This window comes from Pteropus medius, unplaced genomic scaffold, assembly GCF_902729225.1.
Source record: "Pteropus medius unplaced genomic scaffold, Ma_sr-lr_union100, whole genome shotgun sequence".
Taxonomy (NCBI): Eukaryota; Metazoa; Chordata; class Mammalia; order Chiroptera; family Pteropodidae; genus Pteropus; species Pteropus medius.
Window position 1 is genome coordinate 749,163 of NW_024352841.1, and position 23,214 is coordinate 772,376.

General features: G+C 48.9%; 1 protein-coding gene across 4 annotated transcripts; it reads left to right on the top strand.

The window, feature by feature from the left end:
* The first annotated feature begins 365 nt into the window (after positions 1-365).
* AMER1 (APC membrane recruitment protein 1) lies at positions 366-19,776 on the top strand. 4 transcript variants are annotated; one of them, XM_039850243.1, is made up of 3 exons: positions 366-551; positions 6,849-6,958; positions 11,614-19,776. In XM_039850243.1, exon 3 carries the CDS (start codon positions 11,713-11,715, stop codon positions 15,049-15,051), a length of 3,339 nt encoding a protein of 1,112 aa, XP_039706177.1. In that variant the 5' UTR covers positions 366-551; positions 6,849-6,958; positions 11,614-11,712; the 3' UTR covers positions 15,052-19,776. The 4 variants fall into 4 exon arrangements, with proteins under 4 accessions (XP_039706177.1, XP_039706175.1, XP_039706176.1 ...); XM_039850241.1 differs by lacking the exon at positions 6,849-6,958 and having other exon boundaries at positions 366-704; XM_039850242.1 differs by lacking the exon at positions 6,849-6,958 and having other exon boundaries at positions 366-555.
* Positions 19,777-23,214: the final 3,438 nt, after the last annotated feature.

The following is a 23,214-nucleotide window of genomic DNA, read 5'->3' on the forward strand; positions in this document are numbered from 1 at the left end:
AACTGCCTGGTGGTGCCCAGGGCGCCGCAGTGCGAATGCATCGCGACCACGGAAATGGGAGCGTATGCAAAACCGAAACCGAGCTCTAGGGCTCCCGTGAGCCCCATTCGGGCGGGACCGGCCCCGCGAGCTCATGGTGTCGCCAAGCAGAGACCCGCCCGGCTTAGGGGCTGGAGTGGGAAGTCCCTAAGAGGGATTCTGCACCTTCTCCGCCCCCTGCCAACGCCACGCTTGGGCTTATTTGCATTTAAAGGGAAACACACCGAAGAAAACAGTGGGCGGGTTGGGGTACGCCTTCCCACCGTGGTGATTGGGCCACACGCCTGCCAATCCGGGCGTGGACACCCCACCCTGTGGCTATGGAGTCCGCTGGGAGGGGGTATGGGGGAGCTACCCAGAGCCCGGGGAAGGGAGCCAGTGCAGTAGGTGACTAGAGCCGCGGTGGCGGCGGCAGGAGCAGCGGTGGCGGCGCTCTCAGCCACGGCAGCCGAGGCTCCAGCCTCGGCCAGGGCGGCGCAACAGACAATAACCGGGCTGGAAACCGGACCGGGGTGGGTAAGCATTGGGGGCAGCCAGGAGGCTCCGACAGTGGGGCAGTCCCGCGTGTTCTGCTCTGGACTCCTGGAGAGGGGCTCTAGAGCTGAGCCAGTCGGAGTCTGGGCCGCTCTCCGCTCTCCTTTGGAACCCACTTTGAGGACTATCTGGTGAGGGCCAGAGCAGAGTTCCCTGGGAGCGGGTCACCGAGGCTGGGGGGTGGGGGAAGAGGGCTGGCAGGCGGGTGAGCTAGCCTGGGCCATGCCTCAGGGCCCTCAGAGAGAAGGGGATGGGGTCCCCACGTGCTGCTGGGCGATCCCAGGAGGGGAGCCACCGGCAGCACCCCCAGCGGTGCATTTGTAGGCCGGGAGCTCTGTAGCTTTGTTGTAGCACATTGGCTGGAACAGCTGTGTTACGCGGGTATCGCTCACCCCAGCGGCCAGGCGGCCGCCCCTCCCCTCCCCTCCCCTCCTCATCTCCTGTCTCTCCCCTCTGCAGATGAAGCCAATAGGCTGGCCTAGGTCCGACGAATATTGACTTTGGCGTGGATTGGGGTATCTACGCTGTCTGCCCCCTCCCTGGGGAGCTCATTTGGGCCTGTGGGCTGCCCACTTCCCTTCAGAACCGCGGCCATGCGGCCCCAACCAGCCGCGCCCCCTGCTCCTGGGCCTCTAGGAGCATCTGGAGCCTGCCCGCGACTGGCAAGGGAGCTCTCGCTGGACCTTGTATTAGAGCAGCAGCTCAAGCTAGTCCTTGGGTTAGAGCTGCAAGGCCGCTTTGTCTCCCCCCTTGCCTCGCCTCCTCTCTCCTGGGAGGGCACTGGCCACATTTTTCTCTCCAGATGTCTGTTTAAAAATAGCGATTAGCATGGCGTTGGGATGGGGGTTTCTGTTCCAGAGGCCGAGAGAACAATTATTGTAGTAGGGAAAGCACCGGCTGAGTGCGAGAGAGCTAGAGAAGCAGCCAAACCCTCCAACTTCGCAGTTACTTAAAATACCCAGCCCGCCAGCCGCTGTCATTGTCTGCTGCAGACACCTCTGACACTGGTGACTGTCCGACTTTGCCTAGGCTCCCCGGCCCTCAGGGGCTGTGTCCGCCAGTCGCGCCACAGCCCAGGCTTCCGGGCAGCAGCTGGACTGGCCCCGCAGAGCCGGCCTCCTTTGGACCAGGCTCTTGGAGTGGGCCGCAGGGTCAAGGAGAGCCTTGTCCCACACACGAACACCTCCCTTTGCGGCTCTGCTTGCCTGCTGCCTCCGCATGGGTATATGCAGGGTGGAGGGCACTGTACTGTTGGAATCCTTGCCCCACCCCTGGAGATTCCAGCAGAGCCCCCTCCCCCAAGTGCGGCTCCCCTCATTCGGCTCCGCCCACTACTCAGTCTCCGCATAGCCTTGTGCCTCTGGCAATGGACTCTAGGCCTTTCTGAGGAACAGGAGAAAGGGAGCGACCTAGGTGGTTGGCAAAGGTTCTTCTTGAACCTTTGACCAGCCTCTGAGGGCGGAGAACCCTTTGTGAGGAGACAATGAGACCCAGTAAATCCCTCACTTGGGAGGAAGGCTAGCTGGGGACCTTTGTGACACCAGCAAGTACTGTGGATATGGTACTACACTCACCTCCTCCCACCACGACTAGTGCCAACACAAACCCCCTACTTGCAGCTGAGCATCTCCATCCCAGGGCTAGACCTGCCCTCTGCCCTGCCTCAGACTAACAACCACCTGACATATCTGTCCTATATAACTTCTCTCCCCACATCCAAACCCACTCACCCTACACTGTCCAAATTCTCTTTTCTCTCTGGCCCACCCTCTTAGTGCTGTTCCTGCCTGTCTCGAAACCCATGATGACCTTTTTTTTTTTTTTTTTTCAGAACTCCTGGCTGCCCGAGTCCCTTGGGCACTTTTGGGCTTAAATTATAATAGGAGGCAAACTACAATTAAGTTTCCCTGCCTCTACTTTGTCTCTCTGATCTCGTGGATGTCTGGGTTCTCTTGGAAATCCTCAGAGAGGTTAATGAAACCTGAAACTCAGCCACAACACCTTCAAAGCCATGCATAGTAGTTAAGGAATGCTCCAGGAGGACTTGCTGTCTTTGTAGAGCTTTTAAGAAGAACTTTACCTCTCCAATTTGCACTTGTTCTAATCCATATGAAAATGATTAGAAAAAACACTCAAAGCTCAGGTATTTGAGTGTGCCTAAGAAGGATGGAGAAGGGGGATGGGTTGCAACTATAAGAAAAAATAAATAAATCATGATGTCTCCCTTTGACAACAAGTTCAGGATCTGGGCTGCCCAGACTTCAGACTACACATACCTTTGGTTGCTGATTCATGAGCCTAGAGATGATCTATGAGAGAGATGGGAGATCTGTATATGCAGGGACATCCTCCTGGGAAGTTGCCAGAAAGTAGAGGATTTTGGCTAGGCAAAGGGTAATGGTATACACAAAATTAAGAATGGGATGGGGAACCTGGAAGGCAGGCTGAATGAGATGACAAACTTTTCTAGTAGAGATTGTATGACTCTAAGGTAGAGAGGAGGTTAGTGTCCAGTGGTGTGGGTTTCCAAATGCCAGGCTGTGGAACTGGGATCAGATCATGGGGCAAGGGGACATCAAAGAATGGGGAATTGGGAAGTTTTGATATTTTTTTTGTGTGTGTGCAAATATGCTAGAATAAATTGGAGTTTTAGAAAAGGTTTTAGAATGGGGTCTTAGAAGAGGATTAGAAGCATGCCATAAGTCTGATAGATAAGAGGCCACCTTTGGATCTAAAAGTAGAACTGGAGGGTAGGCTCTCTCTAGAGGGAAATTGTATGGTGTCAGCCTCCCTTTGGCTTTGTGGGGTTTGGGGAGTGGGAAAGAGAGAGCTTGGAGCCCACGTACCAATGTGGTGGAAGCTAAGTGTCCCCTGGGCCTTCAAGGAGCACCAGTTTGAACTTCTGTGCTTACAGATGGGAATCCTGAGCCCTGGAAAGCAACAGGGACTTGCTTAAAGTCACACAGCATTTAGCAATAGAGGGATAGGCTGATGACTACTGTGCAGTGGCTCTTTCCACTTAATCCCACTGTCTCCAATGGCCTTCATTTGACACACATCTCATTAAACAACTCTTCATCTCATCTCACCCGTTAGTCAAGAGTGAAGGGGTGCTGGCTTAGCTTGAGAACCCCATCGGGGAATCCCTCCTCCCTTTCCATGTCTCTTTTGCTTCTCGATCTTGGTCTGCAGCCTGTTGGGGGCTAAAAGTTTCAAAAGGAGGGGAGGTAGTTGGAAGATGTTGGCAGTTCAACGATTCTCTCCTAGTAGTGGGGGTTTTAAATTTTTTTCAAGTATTACATTTACACTCTTGGAAAGTATGGGGAGGGGAGGATGGGCAGGAGGAGACCAGCTTTGCTCTGCTGGTCCAGGGAAATAAGGGAATGAATGGAATAGCAGCAAACATGGCAAGTCACTTCTTGCTTACAGAACCAAAGAGGAAGAACAAGCTTCCAGCCCCTTCACTAACTGGCAACTTGAGGCTAGAAGAGGGCATTGCCAGTGCTATTCCATCAGTTCCCCTGCTTCGAATCCTGTCCAGACAGATAACTAGGTGATAAACGTAAAGCCCTCAGAGATGGCATTTCATAGCCCTCCTGTATCACTCATTCCTGCATTACCCATGTCACTGCCAGGAAGTTCTTTCTTAGAGATGCTGGGACCCGAGCCTTTACATATGGTTTAAATTCTGGTGTGTGTGTGTGTGTGTGTGTGTGTGTGTTGGGAGGTGGAGTTGAGAGCAGCTGGACACTATTGCTCTTCAATAGTGGCTTAACAATCCATTGGAGATTTCATGGGCATTAAACCATCTCTTCCACCCCCAACTTCTGTTCTCTGAATTAAATAATCACAGAGCTTTTCATCTTCTCTTCTTGGTCTTAATTTTCAAACCTGTGCTTGTGTAAATATATATCTTGCAAAGCAGGCAGGGAAAGCAGAACCACTGCAGAGATGCAGGTGCCAGCTGAGTAAGGGTACATTACTCCTCCACACCTCCCCTTTTAGGATTAGGGGATAATATGGACAATGGAGAAAATGGCTTGAGGGTCTTAGTGGAATCAGAGGCAGGCATGCTGGTGCTGTAGGGGCATTTGTGACCCTTTTTGATCTGCATTTCTTCTTGCAGAACTTTCATTGCTTTCATCTCCTGCAGGCTTTCCCACCCCCCACCCCCTTGGCTTCCAAGCAGATACTAACCCCCATTCTCCAGCCTGTACATTCTTAGCTTTTGCCTTTCTATTGTTAGGGGCCGCAGCTTTTCTCACGGGAAAGAGGGCTGGGCCAGGCCAGTTGTGTTATCCCTCCTCTCTGGACAAATGAGAAATATTCTCAGGGTTGTGGGGTGCAGAACACCTCTATCCTATAGTGGTGACCTGGGCTCAACTAGTCCCAGAGAAGCCTAGGATCCCCTCAAAATCACATTCTCACCATGCCTCTTGACTTAGCAGCTACTAAAAACGTTATCACAAGATCACCCTTGCTCCAGCTTCTCACTAAATGTGGGTCAAGCGGACCCTTGGGTCCACTCTTCCATTTCTAGGTGGAGAAACTGAGGCCTAGAACAGGGAAGGGATTTGCCCAAGTTCACATAGGAGCACAGAGCTCCTAGACCCCAATTCAATGCTTCTTCCTTTAAGCACACTGATCCTTATCCCCTCCCAAGCCTCAATTTCTTTAGCTGACCTCTTACATAGGTTATAGTTTGTATTTGGGAGTGGATACATAGAAAAGTCAAGGGTCTCCATTGTTCACTTGGCCTAGCTTGTCCTCTGCAGGCTTCCTTCTGCTGCCTCATTACATCTATTTCCCTGGGGTTGACTATTCTCTTGTTCTTCATCTGAACTGGGGTTGAGGGTGAGAAGTGGAGTGGCACCTGTCTCCAATCTCACCCTTGCTGTTAGTACTGACCTAGGAGAAGCCTTACTGTGTAGGCATGGCATCCACCTCAGATACATCCTCTCTAAGGAGGTTTGGGAGCATGAAAGGGAAGTAGCAAGTAGGTGGCCCTAAGAGCCCTTGTTTTTCCAGGTGAGCTGAGCAGGGAACCTCAGCAGCCTGAAGAGAAAACTGGGGCACCAAGAAGACTTACCAGGAAAGCTCATTTTGAGGGGAGAGGTAGTGTGTCTGGATGACCACATCTCCCAGAGTGGAGAAACACTTGTGTATTGGGGACTGGGGCAATGGGCAGAGGACTGAGGCTAGGAAACCTGGAGGGGGCATGAAGGGCAAGTCTTGAAGGTCAGGCAAAGGAGTTTGGCCCCAATCTTGTAGGCAATGTGGGATAATTTGGTAAGTGGAGGAGTGATGCACTGAACTCAAGGTTGTAAGAAAATGAATCTGGCAAGGATGCGCAGGATGGAAGAGATGAAAGGGAGAGGCGGGGGCAGGACTTTAGCTTTGAAGCAGGGAGGGACCACAGGGAGCTCAGCCAGAATGAATTACCCAAGGCCGAATAATGTTAACGTCTCAGTTGAGAGGCTAGTGGTTGGAGAGTAGGAGCCGAGTCAAGAGGGCCCGGTGGAGGTCTGTGCTGCATCTAGAGTTGATGGGATGCTCTCTTGAGAGTGCCCTTCAACAGAAAGGCTGAAAAGTAGCAGAGGGGTGGTTGCAGAGGTAGTTTTGGTGGGGCTCTGCCAGCAGCCTCTACAGCTCTACCAAAGGGTACCAAGCCAGGCAGCCCTTCCTTCAGGTCTTGAATGGATGGTTTTGAGATTGGACCTTGACTGTGGGCATTAGAAATGGGTGATTCACATTCCAGATCTTATCGTAGGTCATTTCCTTTAAACAATAGCTCATATTTTGCATCTTTGTCCCCTGTTGGCAGGTTTCCATTAGAACCTTTTGTTGGCTGCTCAAACTTATCTCCCAAGAAAAAGCAGAGTAGAGGAACATGTTCCACTGTTTGGGAATGGTGGTGGTGATGGGGTGTTGCTGATGAGAGCAGCCACAGTCTGTGTTGGCAGCCCTTAGATTCTGAAGTCAGCAGGCTTTCTGGAATGTGCTAGGTGAGGCCAAAACAGAGGCAGCCAGTGAGGACTGGAAATGCTGCAGAGAAAGCTCAACTGGGTTGGGAAGGGGAGGGGGGATGGGAGGAGGAGATGATAAGTCTGTGTGAGGAGAACTTTCACAGTCCTTGCTTTGTCTTCCTCTTTCGATTGGGGGCCAGCACAGTGTAGCAGATTGGCATGGTATTGGGACTCAAGAAGCCTGTGAGCTTGTGTGGCTCTGTCATTATCTGGCTGTGTGACCTTAGGTAAATCTTTTCCCGAGTCTAGGCAGTTTCTGCCTCCATGACAAGGAGTTACCATTCCCCACCAGACCTGATTAATGGATTTCTGGGAAGGATAAATGACGCATGAGATAGTGGGGAGCTTTTTATAAATGGGTAAGTACCTGAGTTGGGTGAAGAATATCTATTTATTTGCATTTCCTTTGATATTGTTACTTTTAGCTGAGTTTGAATTGTTGACCTTTCTGGCCTGGGCTAGAGAATCTGGCTAGTTGAAATTCCCAGATAATCCAGAGCTATTAGCCAATATTTGACTGGAGGCAAGATTTCGGGTCCCTGAATATCAAAGTTTGGCTAAAAGAGCAACTAAAGCCTTCTGTGAGATAACTACACAGTCACTCTCATTTATCATTTGGGAAACTGAGGTCCAAGGAAGTTTGATTACTTATCCTTAGAGTTCTGTGGAGCACCCTACTCAACCCTGACTGAGATAGTTTTGCTGCTAGAAATTGTCCAATTATAGTTTGAATAAAATATTTTTAAAATTAGTTGCTATGTTTGTGAGCCTCTGCTACATAACACATTGTATTTGGTACTTTATATACCTTAGTTTTATTCCTTATAATAGCTTTAAGAGGTAGGCATCTCAATAGTTTCATTTTCCAGTTGAGTAAACTGAGAGAAAGAACTTACTGATTTCCCCCAAGTGGGCAGAGCTGATTACAGTGCAAAACTGGCTGACTCGCTAGTCGGAGGGACACTCCCTATCCTGACCATTTCTTCCTTAGCCCACCCCCCATACAATGGCAGATGTGCCCAGAATGGGCTTGCCCCCAGGAAAACTGTGTGGAGGAGTTCTGAGGAACTATGACTTGTTGAGACCATGCCTCTGGAGTTACTGCATAAATCCATACACTTCTTCCCTGAACTTGGCCTCCTCTAAGTTGGCTGAGCTGGTCCCAGGAAACTGGGCTGGAACATGTGAAGATCAGGCTGCAGCTGCTTCCTTCTCACCAAGAAGGGTCCATGAGGCAGATTTATGGCTGGTCTCCTGTCTGTGTTTTGTGAGGAGGGGGAAGGAAGAAGCTCTACCCTCGTGTCTAGGCTTCCACCAGTCTCAGAATGGACTGAGTCTGGCCCTGGGAGCAAAGATGGCCACAGCCCACACCCTGCCATCAAAGTAGCAGCTGTGGCAAGCCCCTGCCAGGGACCACAGAGTGGCCTTAGAGGGTTCCCTTACCCACCAGTCTGCCTGTAAATTAGACAGCCATACAGGTTGAGAATCCCAAGGGTTACAGGGCCTTGCATTTGGTAGAATTACTTTCTTTGCAGTAACTAGGATGGGAGCCAGTCCCAGCCTGGGGGAGCTGAAAAATCTGTCCCTTGATGTCCACTTTGCCTTCTGCCCCACCTCACTCTCCTGGCCAGTGAACTCTGTGTCCCTGAATAAAGGCAGCATAGCCCACTGGGGAAGGACAGCACTGGGACATGGGGTGGGTAGCAAGGAAAGTGGAGAAGGGACCTGGGCCAGAGGTAGCTAGGTGGGGCTAGGTTAGGAGGAAAGCAGACAGAGACACTGTGAGTGGTTATGGGATAGGGTACATTGCCCTAGGGGGAACTAGGTAGGGAGGCAGAAGATGACCATGATCCCCTTTAGGAGGAAGGCCTAAAGCTGCGGGTAGAGAATCTCAGTTCCAGGACACAATCTTGCCTAGTTTACCCACTCCTACCACATCTGCAGAGGGCTTTTAAAACTGCCCTGATGAGAAGACTTTGTATAAATTCACACACATGTCTTTAAAATCCCCATACCTGGCTCTTCCTCAGTGTGGTCCAAGGCAGCTGATCCCTCAGGCTCACTGCAGTAAATGACTCACCCAAATGAGTAGTCTTTTACACGTGATCTGCTACTTTCTAAGTAACTAGGATCTGACCTGGAAGATGGTAATAACAGTAATGCCAGTCTTTCTCATTTGCACTGAATTTTACAGTTTACACAGTGCTTTTGGTATCCATTATCCCATCTAATGCCACACTACTGCAGTGGACTGGGGAGATAAAGGGATAAATAGAAGAGACCTTTGATCTCCTTTTCAGAGGGGGTGATTTGGTCTGTTCAGGGTTCCCTGGCATGGCCTGGACCCCAGTCCTGTGGCCCATGGCTTCTTCTGCAACATACTGTAGATGCCTGTGGCAAGGAAGGGGATGATACTGAGAGCAGTGGGCTGGCCTCTACCTCAATGAAGCACAGGAGTAAGGACAACAGAAAGCCCAAAGGGACTTCCCCTTAGCCCTAAACCCAGCAGGACAATGCATCCTTTGGTTCATGAGGATGTCTAGACCCATACAATTTTTCACTCGGCCCTTGGTCTTCCATGATGCCAATCCACACTTTGTAGTCTCACCCATTCCTTCCCCTAAATCATTGCCATGTCTACTCACTTCTGTCTGACAAGACTCATATTGAATGCCTCCTCCTCAAGGTAGCTTTTTGGAGCCCACAGGTTATCTTTCTATCTTTCAGATTTATCCTGGGATATGATAACAAGGTATGAAGAATGTTTACCCTCCACCCAACTTAAGCAATAATGGGGGCTCTTTTTGAAGGCCAGCATCATGCTGTGCTTTCAGGTTGTTACATACAGGACTCTTCCTGTTAGCCTAGAAGCTCCCCCAAAACAAGCACTAGGGATTCCCGCTTCATGACCTGCCTTGCAACACTGAGCTCAATGTCTATCACTTACCAAATGTTAGTAGAGATTTGTTTCATGAATTCCACAGAGGAGAATACAGTTTCACAAACAGTACTACTACCACTCCATTTTCCCCATACCCAACACCGTAATGACAACACTGTCAGTAATTTTAGGGCTGAGTTTAAAAATATCTGTGCTTTGGAAAGTGGGGGATTCAAATACATGATAGGGCTCCTATTTCCATCAGACCACAGGGCAGAGGACCCTGAGTGGTTGTACAATTGTATATTTGTTAGATATTTGTTAGGGGGCGAATGGTACTGTCTGTTATGGGACTATCAGTTTCAGGGCTGAGCTGGAACAATGTCATATGAAAATATATCACATGGCAGGGGGAAAAAACTAACCTGAGCAAAAAATGGCAATATATATCTCTGCAGAGAGGAGATCAGATTAATTTTATTTTCTCTTTTATTCACTGGATAACCAGCCACTATCTTGCCCCAAGTTTGATATTCATTTCTGCAAAATGCTCCTGATGGAAGCCTGGATCACACTGATGATTGAACTATTAAGCCAAGCAAGGCTTAAGGCACAAAATTAATGTTTGCAAGACAGGATCGGGGGCTCTAGGAGGGTTCTTCTAATGAGGTCAGAAGCTAGAGTATAGCTGCCAGTCTCTCTTCAACCCCAGTGCTGGTCTGTAGTCTCCCACTGGAAGTGAATGTGTATCTTATTTCCTTGACAACCAATCACAAGGTGATGTGCTGGCCAGCTGCTCCTGGGACAACAGTGGTGCTTTTGCCTCTCTTTCTGGCTCCCCACAGCTGTTCCCTTACCTATCCTAGCTCCCTGTCTACTGGTGGCTATTCTACAGAGAAGGGACACAGAGGAGAGGGACTTCCCAAGGAGGAGTCATTGAGTTTTAGCAGGCTGGTCACTGATCCAGCTGTCGACCAGCTGTAGTTACTGGAATGAATACATCAGACCTGGGAGTGGGGACATGTGTTATAGCTAAGGGTGGATAATAGCTAGCCTTTCTTTTTATCCCATCTCTATAGAATTTGAATGTTTGAAGGATTGTGAGCCTAGACTGTAAGGGTGTGCCTTGCACTAGGTTTATTATTTACACGGATGTTGAGAGCCTAACTCCTAGGCCAGGAACATGAATCTTATGGAATTGTGCCTTCAAGGAGTTCCCTTTCTAGATGGAGAGCTAATAGGAGCCAAAATAATTGTGGAGGGGCAGAGTGGATAAGAAACAGTCTGGCTCATGGTTCTAAAGTGGAACTTGGGGTTCCAGTTACTAAGGGCCACATTAAAATCTCTTCCTAGCAGGACAGTCAATAGAGAGTCTGACTTATACTTATCTCTCATATAACCACTATTGGGGAGGTATTGCTAGGCCTCTTGGACTGAGGATAGTGAACCCCAGAGAGTGTCTTGCTCCAAGGCCACCATGCACTCTTAGCAGATCCTGGATAGCAGCTCTGGAATATGGGTCTGTGAGGCAGGTCTTCAAACATGGTCTTGCAGGTCATTTAAGGAGCCTGTGGTCAGGAAGTGAAACTTCAGGTCTACTTTTCTTTCTATCCCTAGGAAAAATGTCAGTGAGAGCCCAAGCTAATGTGAAATTGAGGTCTAAACCCCACAGAGCTCAGTGAGGACTCAGTGGGCTGTTTTGCCAGATGCTCTTCAAAAATTCAGTCATCAGAGCTGACCTCTGACCTCTGTCCTGCTTTTTCTGCCTCTCGCTATCCTACTCCTTTGACAATCTCTCCTGTAGCCAATAACACCTCTGGGTCTTTCTCATATCTGCAGTTTCCTGTGCTCAGTGCTCCCCTGAGATTAAGGTGGCCTGAAGGGTGTGGACCCAGCATGGAGGTAGAGGTGATGGCTGCCTATTGCTCAGTGTAGGATTTCACTGCCTTGGAGCCCAGAGGAGGCTGGCCTAGCAAGCCAAGCATATGGAGTGCATTATGGTTTCCTTACATTTTCTCTTTCACTCTGGTTCCACTCAAGCCTAAAACCGCAGACACCTGTGAAAACAAACCCTGCCTGGATGCTTGCTCACCAGTACTGTCTCTCTGTCTTTATCTCTCTCATGTTTTCCAGACCCAATAATGATGCTTCCTGGCTGATGATGTTATAACAGTACCTGGAAGCCAGAAGGCTGCATTTTCGGCTGAACATAACTGAGTTGTCCCCATCGCCATGGAGACCCGAAAGGATGAAGTTGCTCAGGCTAAGGGATATGCAGCCTCTGTGGACACCCAGGACCAAGGGACAGAGAAAGGAGCCAAGAACAAAGAAGCTGAGACAATGGAAGGGCCAGAATTAGAGCCACCCTCATCTGGCCCAAGTAGGCTGAAGAAAACTGCGATGAAATTATTTGGTGGCAAGAAAGGCATTTGTACTCTGCCCAGTTTCTTTGGAGGGGGACGGAGTAAAGGTTCTGGGAAAGGCAGCTCCAAGAAGGGCCTTAGCAAGAGCAAAACCCATGATGGCCTGAGTGAAGCAGCCCACAGCCATGAAGAAATTGTCAGTGAAGGACCTAGCTTCTCTCTACCTTTGCCTGAGTCACCCTGCCAACTGCCCAATTCCCAGAGTGCCCACGGGGCTTTGGAGACAGACTTCAGTAGCAAGGCGTCTGTGGCTATAGCCACAGAGAAAGCTGGGACTGAGAAGGCACTTTCTGTGCCCAAGCCAAAAAAAGGCCTGAAGGGTTTTTTCAGCAGTATCCGCCGTTACCGAAAGGTTAAAATCTCTGGGGCTGAACAAAGTAAGCCAGGGGCCAAGGGGCCCAAAGGGGCGAGAGCCAGGCCTCACGAGCATGCAAACTCAGCCCTTCTGTCCCATGCCGAGGAAACCCTCCAAGCCCCAAGAAAAGAAAAGGCCAAGGCCCAAGATGCCTCTAGACCTAAAGTTTCTTCAGCACCACAGTCTTCTCCAGCTGCCACAAAGAAGACAGCCTATAAAGATCCAGAAAAACCCATGGAGGTCTGTGCCTCAGCACTCCTGCAACTCAAGCCTGTCCCTGAAGCCAGTGGCCTAGAGGAGCCCCACAGCCCAGAAACAAGAGAGAAGGTGGTGGTAGGAGAGGTAAATCCACCCAATGGCCCCGTGGTAGACCAGCTGAGCCTCCTGTTTGGGGACGTAACATCTCTGAAAAGTTTTGACTCACTGACAGGTTGTGGTGACATCATAGCAGAGCAAGATATGGACAGTATGACAGACAGCATGGCCTCTGGAGGCCAGAGGGCCAACCGAGATGGGACCAAGCGAAGTTCCTGCCTGGTGACCTATCAAGGAGGTGGGGAGGAGATGGCCTTGCCAGATGATGATGATGAGGAAGAAGAGGAAGAAGAGGAGGTAGAATTAGAGGAGGAAGGAGAAGAAGTCAAGGCAGAAGAAGATGATGACTTAGAATATCTATGGGCAAGTGCTCAGATGTACCCAAGACCCAATCTGAATCTGGGCTACCATACCACCACATCCCCAGGCCACCACAGCTACATGCTTTTTGACCCAGTTCAGTCTTATCCTGGCCTAGCTCCTGGGGACCTTTTGACTCCTCAGAGTGACCAGCAAGAGTCTGCCCCTAATAGTGATGAGGGTTATTATGACTCTACTACACCTGGATTTGAGGATGATTCAGGTGAGGCCTTGGGGCTTGTCCACAGGGATTGTCTGCCCCGAGACAGCTATAGTGGAGATGCCCTTTATGAATTCTATGAGCCAGATGACAGTCTTGAGAACTCCCCACCTGGAGATGACTGCCTTTATGACCTCCATGGTCGCAGCTCTGAGATATTTGACCCCTTCTTGAACTTTGAGCCCTTTTCTTCCTCTCGGCCACCTGGAGCGATGGAGACAGAAGAAGAACGGCTAGTGACCATTCAGAAGCAGTTGTTATATTGGGAGCTTCGGCGAGAGCAGCTTGAGGCCCAAGAGGCCAGGGAGGCACGTGCCCGAGAAACTCACACCCAGGAAGCTCATGTCAGAGAGGCTCGAGCCCAAGAGTCCTGTGTCAGGGAGGGCTGTGCCCAAGAAGCCCGTGCTCGAGAGGCCCAAGTCCGAGAGGTCCAGGGACATCAAGAAAAGCCTATCATGGAGTATCAGATGAGGCCCTTAGGGCCATCAGTAATGGGCCTGGTGGCAGGGGCATCAGGGGCTTCTCAGACTTCCCACCGAGGAACCACCTCAGCTTTCCCTGCCACTTCGAACAGTGAGCCAGACTGGAGGGACTTCCGTCCTCTGGAGAAGCGTTTTGAGGGAACCTGCTCTAAGAAGGATCAAAGTACCTGCCTGATGCAGCTATTCCAGAGTGATGCTATGTTTGAGCCAGACATGAAAGAAGCAAACTTTGGAGGATCTCCCAGGAGGGCCTACCCTACTTATTCACCCCCTGAAGAGCCAGAGGAAGAGGAAGTTGAGAAGGAAGGGAATGTCACTGTGAGTTTCTCGCAAGCCCTCGTTGAGTTCACCAGCAATGGGAACCTCTTCTCCAGTATGTCCTGCAGTACTGACTCTGACTCATCCTTCACTCAAAACCTCCCTGAGCTTCCCCCGATGGTGACCTTTGACATCGCTGATGTGGAACGGGATGGAGAAGGCAAATGTGAAGAGAATCCTGAATTCCACAATGATGAGGACCTTGCAGCCTCCTTGGAAGCTTTTGAGCTGGGCTACTATCAGAAACATGCCTACAACAACTACCGCAGCCGATTCTATCAAGGCCTGCCCTGGGGTGTGAGCAGTCTCCCTCGATACTTAGGACTGCCTGGCATGCACCATCGACCTCCACCTGCTGCCATGGCCCTCAACAGAAGGAGCCGCTCCCTTGACACTGCAGAGACCCTGGAGCTGGAACTCTCTAATTCTCACTTGGCCCAGGGCTACATGGAGTCTGATGAGCTTCAGGTTCGGCAGGAAGATTCAGATGAAGAAGAGGAGGAAGAATGGGGCCGAGACAGTCCCTTGTCCCTCTATACTGAACCTCCGGGGGCCTATGACTGGCCTGCCTGGGCTCCCTGTCCTCTCCCAGTGGGGCCAGGCCCTGCCTGGATAAATACCAGGCAGTTGGATGGTCCTTCAAGCCAGTCTCCATATGGGCAGGCAGCCTGTTGTGTAGCTCCTGTGGCTATGTCAGTGTTGCTATCAGTACCAGGGCCAGAGCCAAGGGCACACAGGGAATCTGAGCCTCAACTAGCTCGGCCTTCACATTTACCACTGCCCATGGGCCCTTGTTATAACCTCCAGCCACAGGCCTCCCAGAGTGTGAGGGCCAGGCCTCGAGATATACTGCTGCCTATTGATGAGCCCAGTTGCTCCTCCAGTTCTGGAGGTTTCAGCAACAGTCCTGTGCCCCAGGCCAAGCCTGTTGGCATCACCCATGGCATCCGTCAGCAGCCTAGGGTCCGGCCTGAGTCCCTACAGTCTCAGCACTATGGGACTTCCAGCCTTGACCTATCAAAGGAGAGGGCTGGGCAAGATGCCTCTCTCCCAACCAGCTATTCCTCCACTGCCATGAATGGAAACCTAGCTGAGTAGTCATCTTCAATTCTGGAGTGGGGGCATGGGGCCTAAGCATGTGAATGGGGATCAGGGGTTGGGCAGAAGGGTTGGGGGGTGGGTGCTGCTGTTTAACTTGAAAATCCTTTTGGCCAAGGAAGGCTCCTATGAGTTTTCACCTTTGTTTTCCCACTTTCTTCTTCTGCCATCTGTGGCCACATTCAGCTCAAGTACATCTGCCCTGGAGGCAGCTGCTGTGTTGCTGCTGCTGCTGCTGCGCTCTGGTTTTTGCTTTTGGGGTTTCTTCTTGTGACCCATGCAGGTTTTGGGATGCTGTAATTTTGTGCCTATTCCAGTTGCAGAGTTAGTGATTACACACACACACACACACACGCACGCACATATATATCATGCATCCTTGACACAGACTGAACTCTTAGCGCCCCCTGCCACGTTCCCCCCAACCCAGTGAATGATGAACCACTGATAAACAGCCAGGTCTGCACTGCCTCCCATGTGGGGACAGGGGCCTTGTTTGCTGTTAGCAATGTGAAATTATGGTACAGATCCTCCCCATCTCTACTCCCTTTGGTCTTGGCATAGCTGCCATTACATGAAATGACCATAATATATTCATCCTAGCTAGCTGTCCTGAGTGGATTAAGTAGCATATGTCTCACTGCCTATTGCTGTGAACTCTGGCATGATAACCGGATGGGGGCTTTTTAATCTGGCCTGCCATAGCTTCGGTTGAAGACAAAAATGCTAATCCCCTTAATGGAGTGATCAAATTTATCCAACTGCAGACAGTAGACAAAATAGGGTTCTATCACAGACACTGCCGTAAGTCTTGAGCTCTGGAATGATAGGATTTTTTCCTTCTTCCTCTTTTAAGCTTGTGACTTCCTGAGTTACAGATACCTTTGAATTTTGATTCTTTTCTCCTCCAAATGAGAATTTCATAATCTCATCGCAAAGAATACATTCTTTTAATTGAGGTACAAGAAGAGAAGTAGCCTAAATTAAGCTTCGCTATAGGGGTTGGGATTTTTCCAGATTGCATGGAAAGGATAGAAAAAGGTCTATTTGTCCCAGCCAGCAGGACAGAGGATTTCAAACTTTGCAGAGCTTGAGGCAGCCCAGCTTCTTAGAATGGAAAATTGCCTCCCCCAAAAAAATAAAATAAAAAAAAAATTCCTTATGCCTTTCCCAGTCCTTCATTTGGATGCTGTAAAGAGTAACACTCCTAAGAGACAGAATACCAAAGGCATGTAGGCTGCTGTTTTGGATTCTCTAAAGAGTTTTCCTCCTCCAATTAGATAAGTCTTTAGCATGATCAAAGGACTGGACTTCTTGAGAGGAAAGACTGTGACCTGCCCTCACTCTGCCAAGCTTGAAGACTCTGATTTGTATGACAGTTATGGCCCTTAATGGAATGAATGGCACCCTCCCTTCTCCTGCATCCACACAGCTTTCTTGTTAAACTAGCTTGGAAAAACTGGTGGGGAAAAATTGCTGTCAGGAAAGTATTGCAACAAGCTAATCTTACCAGGCTCAACCTCTCATTAATCACTAATACAAGAGGGTTCCTTTTAAATTTCTTTATTGGAAATAGCATATGGAACATTTTTTACCTGGATGTATTGACCCAAATTATAATCCTTGCCCACCATACCCCTGTTCTTGCCCTCACTCCCACCCATTTCCTTGCTTGTTAAGAGAAGAGGTCAATAGGGCTCTTACGATTCTTGAGATATGATAATTTGGCTTAGGAATAGCTGCTGTTGACCCCCTGAATAACAAAGGTGACTTTGTGGGCAAACTGCCCCTTGGCCAGGAGATACATTTGTGCTGGTCTTTGTCACCATTTATCAGATTGGGGTTGGCCCAGTACTGCTCCCCCCAAAATCAAGCTTTGCTAGTAGAAGCTGCACTACTGGAAGCTCCACATAAGTTTTCATGGCACCAATGCCACTGCTTAAGGGACCCAGACCAGCTTTCCAGATGATTTTGTCAGCATTGTGAAGAAATGTGTCAGTAATGGAGCTGAAAAATAAAATAGGGTGAAGAAGGCCCTCCTCATTCCAGGAGAGAAGTGGCCAAATTCCAACCTTCGGTCCTCTCATCAAAGCTGTCCCTGGGATGGTGGGGCTAAACGTGGCCTGGCTTTTTGGCAGGAATTAAACACTCACCAAATGCCTTTACAACAGAAGAAAACCCACCACTTGCCTCCTCTGTCTCTGATTGTCCCTTAGGGCAGCTCAAGCTCCTGTCTGGATGTGGACTGTGGCAGCCACAGCAGGTAGTAGAGCCATCACCAGCCTCTAGAGCCCACTGGGCCACTAACCTTTCTGGGAAGAGAAAAAGTAGGTGATCAGCCTTTGGCCGAGGGCTGAGAGCTGCCCTTCGTGACAAGAGGGCAGCAAGAGGTGCTACCTCTGAAGGGAGCAGTCATAGCCCTGACATTATTTGCTGGGCTTTGGAAGGTTGTATGCCACAGGGTAGAGACTAGAACTCAGCAGCAGCTTATAGTTTGGACAACATTACTTACTGCCTGCAAGTCTTTTCACTGTCCTGGCCAGCCCAGGGCAAGATCCTCACCAACAGAAATGGGGCAGTCAGGGTGCGTGGCTGCAAAAGCAGACTCCTCTAGCAGTTCATGGCCAAATTCCAGCTGCAGCCTAGAAGAGGAAGGAAGAGCTGCCTGGGGACATGTGGTGATGGTAGTGCAGGGTGACACTGAGAGAGCCAGCCAAACTCCAGGCTTCTCCCCAGACATAGGCCAGTGCCTGCTTGTCTGGCACCAAATATGCCCCAGACTACTAAAAGTGTTGATGTCAAGTCCACACTTACTAAGCTGTGACCAGTTGAACACCATATCTTGGGATAATGCTTTTAGATGTTACTTCAAGGGAAGATATGACTTGAGAAGAGGTGGCTGCCCTCATCTATCTACCCAGCAGGCTTATCTAGTGCCAGACAGCCCCAATCCTGAGAATTCTCAGATGAGACTGGTCCTTGGGCAATCAGTGACTGTGGATATAAAAGGCTACCTAAGAGGCCTCTCCCAGGGGCACCGGCATCTCAGTGCTTTAGCGCCTTCAAGGAAGCCCTGCCTTAGGGCCTTCCCTGCCCATCTGAACTCAGCTTGGGCATCAGTTCATTAGCCTCCTGGGCCAAAGTCTTTCGTCAACACTAGTCTCCCTCCCTCTTTTGTGCTGTACCAAGGAGGGAAGTAGCTTCCAATACCCAGATGTGTTTCCCTTATCCTGCTGCCAGTGGCTTTCCCACCCATCCCATCCTACCTGCCTTCGGCCCCTGGGGCCCTATTGCTAGAGGGAGGCATGGGGGGTTAGCAGGGAGACTTCAAGTTTACCCATGTATATGTTGCATCCAAGTTGTTTATATATATATATATATATATATATATATATATATATATATATATATTCAATGATCTATTTTTGTATTGTTTGATTTTATATTCATGCAAAATGATGTTTATCAATTGTTCTTTTCTGATATATTTTATTTTTAAGCGGTGCTGTTTACAGTTTTAAGCAAAACAAAGGTGACACAAAAATTGTTGCTGCTTGTGCAGAGGGCTGGGATCTCAACTGCCCAGGGCCCTCATTCTTTCCCCTCTCTCAACTCCGGATCTATTGCACTGTCCATCCCCTCCCTCTATGATAGGGACAGCAGAAGATGCCCAGGTACTTAGAAATTCCAGGTGACTCAGGCATGTGGAACCTGGTAGAAAGCGTGTTGTTTTATGGCTTTATTTTATTTTTTGGATCCTGCACCTTCCCTGTTTGTAGACCTTCTGGAAGTACTTGTGTGTTTGTCTTTCTCTCTCTTTTTTCTTCTTATGTTTTGCGCTTTTGTTTTGAAACCAGAGTGCCCATGTTTTGCTATTTGTCACACTGAATTTCTCCAAAGGAGCATTTTTGGGATGGAGACATTCTTCACTCAGTGGGGAGGATAGAGGATTTCAACTATGCCTTGTCTTCTCAAGAAGTTGGGGTAAAACAGATGGCAGTAATGCTTGAACCATCAGGAATTAGACATCTCATTGAGGAAATCCTTGCTTGGGACTTTCTGGGAGTTCAGTTGATTGGGAAATTCACTCAGAAGAGACATCGGGTAACTTCTTGATCCCTCTTGCTTCTTTGGGGGAAATCTCTCCCCTTATCACCATTTCTCCTCCCCTGCCTTGCTCTAGCTCACACATGGATGGTACTCTGAGGAACAGTGACCAACAGGGTAATGGTTTATTGGCCTGATCCCCACTTTTTCATCTTGTAGTCACCTCAAAGAAAGAAGAAGATCTACATAGCATGTATATGTATAAGGGTTGGGCTTACCGGGAGGCAGGGCTTTAATTATTCTTGTTACTATTGGTGCTTATTTTTCCTGCTGTATATGGGGTGGGGGTGAGAGGCGAAAACCCAGGAATGTATTTGGGTCATGTTAAATAAAATGGCTGGGGGATAGAGTGAAGAAATTGGGAATTTCAGTACATCCCCACCCCAGGTGTAAGAATTCTTTCTCTCCCACTATGGAAAGGGGAGCATGACCCTGGATGTGCCCTAGCTGCCACTTCCCTATTCCTGAGACATCACGGAATTGCCTGGATTGCGACCTTTCCAATCCTAGTTCTCACTCACATCTGGATATCTTGATGCACTTCCTGTTTGTAACAATGTATATGTCTTTTGCTGAATGCCAATAAACTGGGTTCAAGATGGACCCCCAGTCACTAAAGTGCATGCTTGTGGTTTGTTCCACAGCAGTATGACTCTGACCCATAGTTTCTAGGTTTGCCCTTGAAGAGAAATGGAGAAAGCAAGGAGTTAGAGGGAACTCCCAGAAGGAAAAACAGAAGTCAAAGCTGAAGCTGAAAGTAAAGGAAACTTCAGTTCTTTATCCAAGCCATGCCCTGCATCTCAGTATGATACTCTGTTGGTAAACTCTCCATCACACTCTCCATACCTGCCAGGGGCTGGCTAGCACTTCTGAAATTAGCTTCAGTCCATGCAAATGTGCTAGACTCCTAATCAGCTAGGAGGTAGAGGTGTGGACCTCCTACTGATGGCTCCATCAAAAGGATGTGTCTAATGGTGAGACTCTCAGGCCAAGCTTCAGGAATGGCATCCTTCACCCAGGCCTAGGGGCAGAGATGAGATGCTGGTCAGGCAGCTGCCTGCCACACCTATTCAATCACTGGGCTGAATGGGAAGCATGTAGCTTCTGCCCAATATTGTAGGGAATGTTATCTGGTAGGCACTAGAGATTTATCATAGCAATAACCCAGTCCCCTTGGGGTCACGTCCAGATTTCTCAGCATGTCCTAACCTAGGCAGGAATCACTTGCTGTTTTCTATTACCCACACAGAGGACTACCTGTGCCATCAACTAGGAGAAGGAGATTGTGCTAATGGCTTTGATTTCTCTATTTCAAACTCTTACCCTTCACTCCTGACAAGCAAGGTCGACTGACACCTGCTGGTGGGCTTCCTTTAGTTTTACCCAATTGCCATGTCCAAGCCAGAAAGCCTGAAATAAAAACTGCTTGAAAGTGTTGTAGACAGTGATGCCACAAACACAATTGGAGAACTCCCTGGGGCACCTTCCCAGATTCAAAAGAAGCTTGGTGTCCCCCAGGACCACATGTGTCAAGCAAAGCCAAAATAAAGCAAATTAGTAGGAAAGAAAAATGAAAACCTCCTGGGAGGGAAGTTGATAATTCATAGAAATTGAATTCTTTGCCCTGGACTGCTCACGAAACAAAGAAGAGAGTCATGTTTGCTCAGGGAGTTTTGGGACTAAAACCTTCTGGGAAAGTCTTATTACGTCCACTGGAAATTCTTAGGGGTGTGGAATCAGGGAGGCCTGGGTTTATGCCTTAATTTTTGTTCCTCATTAATCAACTAGAACTTGCACAAATGTTTTCTCTTTCTGAGTCTCAGTTTCTTCATCAATAACATGTGAGTGGCATGGACATAGATTTGGCTAAACTTATTGCCATGTGCAAGTCAGAAGATTAGGCTACCTCAGAGTGGCCTGTGGAAATTTTTCAACTACCTAAGTCCAACTCTCCTCACTCCCTGATTCTGACTCATTTGGCCTGGGGTGGAATATTTTTTCTGGTACCCTACATGACAGATGCATTGGACCTGCTGGATGAGTGGTAAGAGATCTTTCTGTTGTGCTGTGACTGATGGCTGCCTTTGCTATGGCTCCTTGGGGAGTCTTTTACAATACTGGAGGGGGGCATGGGTGGAGGGATCCTCTTAAGACTTTTCTTAGATCTTCAGGAAAACCACCTTGGTCATCTCCATTGCTGGTCCTCTTGAGGGCTGGAGTTGTGCCTACAGAATGGGCTGCCTTTGTCTCCATTTTCTGTTAGAGCAGGTGTAAACTCAACAGATAAAAGACCTTTGTGCAAGCCTTTTGGAGGATGCTGTGGGTAAGCTGGTAGCTCTCCACTGTCCCCATCCTGACTGGGCTCTGGGCCCTACTGACTGTGTTCTCTCTCTGGATAAATTCCTAGACTTAGGCTGGGCTGCATGGCTTTTGTGAGGAATACCTAGTCAATAAGAGCAAGTGACCCGAGAGCATCACTTTCTAGTCTGCAAACTCTTTGCATCACCATTATCACCTAAAAGGCCCCGGAAGCAGGTGGGCAAAGCAGATGATTTTATCCCCAGTTTACAGATGAGGAAACGGAAGCATGGAGAAGTGAAATGACTTGCTCATGGTAATATAAAAGATGGATTGCAAGTCAGAGTGAGAAAGAGGGTGGGCAAGCTGGGGCAGGGAAGTGTTGAGAGATGTGTTGTTACCTACATTTTTAGATGAGGGAACTGAGCCTCAGTTAAGAGCCTTACTAAAGTTTACAGCCAGATCAGTGGACTCCAAATCTCCTGCTTCTTCCATTGCACTTGTGTGAAGCTGCTGGTTAGTTGTACACTGGGGGTGCTAGGGGTGAATCCCAGCAATGCCCCCAGCTGTAGGCTCCAAGTCGGAGCATCCTAAAGCTCTGCCTTCTTTTCCTACTGGGCCTAGCCCAGCCTCCCAGCTCCAAGCCTCGGTCAGAGGCCCTTGTGAGCCCAGGGAAGAACTTCCTTCCCTCACTTCTACCTCCAGGCTTGGATTTATGGGAATTGTTCCCAGCCAGGTGGGCCATACTCTCCTCTCAAACCTGCTAATGAGTAGCCTGGGAAAAATGATGAATAGCAGAGTGAATCGATAGATGTGAGCACTTAGATGTCTGGAGAATGGGCCTCCCACCACTCAGACCTTCACCGTCAATTGAAGCACCGCAACATGAAGAGTTACTTAATTGTAAATCACTTAATAGCCACAGTGGGAAACAGTCTCTTTCTCTTGGAGAATAACTGCTGTCTGATGGACTCTTGAAGGCTGCTCTTCTCTGCTCCTTCAGTTTCTGTATTGCTTTTCCACCTCCTCCCTTTGATTTCTATGCACATTTTCTATGTGGTTCTCCCAGACCATAGAGCACCTCATGAGGCTTCCCAAGGGTTCCTGTGCAGCACCCATCACCAACAGGAAGTGGATGCTCTGCCTGATTACAGATGCTGTGATTAAAAGTATTGTTATGTCCTTCATGAAGCTGAAAATGGAATGGACATCCAATCTCAGTCCGCAAACTCAGATGTGGATGGCCAAAGAATAGTCCTTGTTTGTTTTCTTTAAAGTAACTGAGCTCTGGCTCCAAGCTCCCCATCCTAATAGGAAAGCAAAATATTTCATGTCAGTCATGACTAGGGGCCCCCTAAGAGTGACACCGCAATCCAGAGGGTGCTTGCGGTATCCAGAAATTAAGGCAAGGACAACTAATCTCTAATCTGTTCCACTCACAGCTGATACCCTTATTTCCCCTGTGGAAGGGAAAGCTGAGAGCCCTGGAGACTTAGGTTCTGCCTTCCTCTGGGTACCTTAGAGTCATCTCTTCCCCATCCTTGAAGCACTGCCATAAGCAGTACCTTAGTTTCTTCTGCCCCAGGAACTCTCCCTTTCCACATGGAGCTTGGAGTATTAGGAATCTTCCTTAATTTTTTTTTCTTTCTGGCTTTCAAAAAGCTTTCTTCTCCTTTATGACAATATGTCCTCAGTGGGGGGTTTCAGGCTTTCATAAAAAAATGATAGATTTGGTGGCTTCAGCCTGTTTCTGCTTTC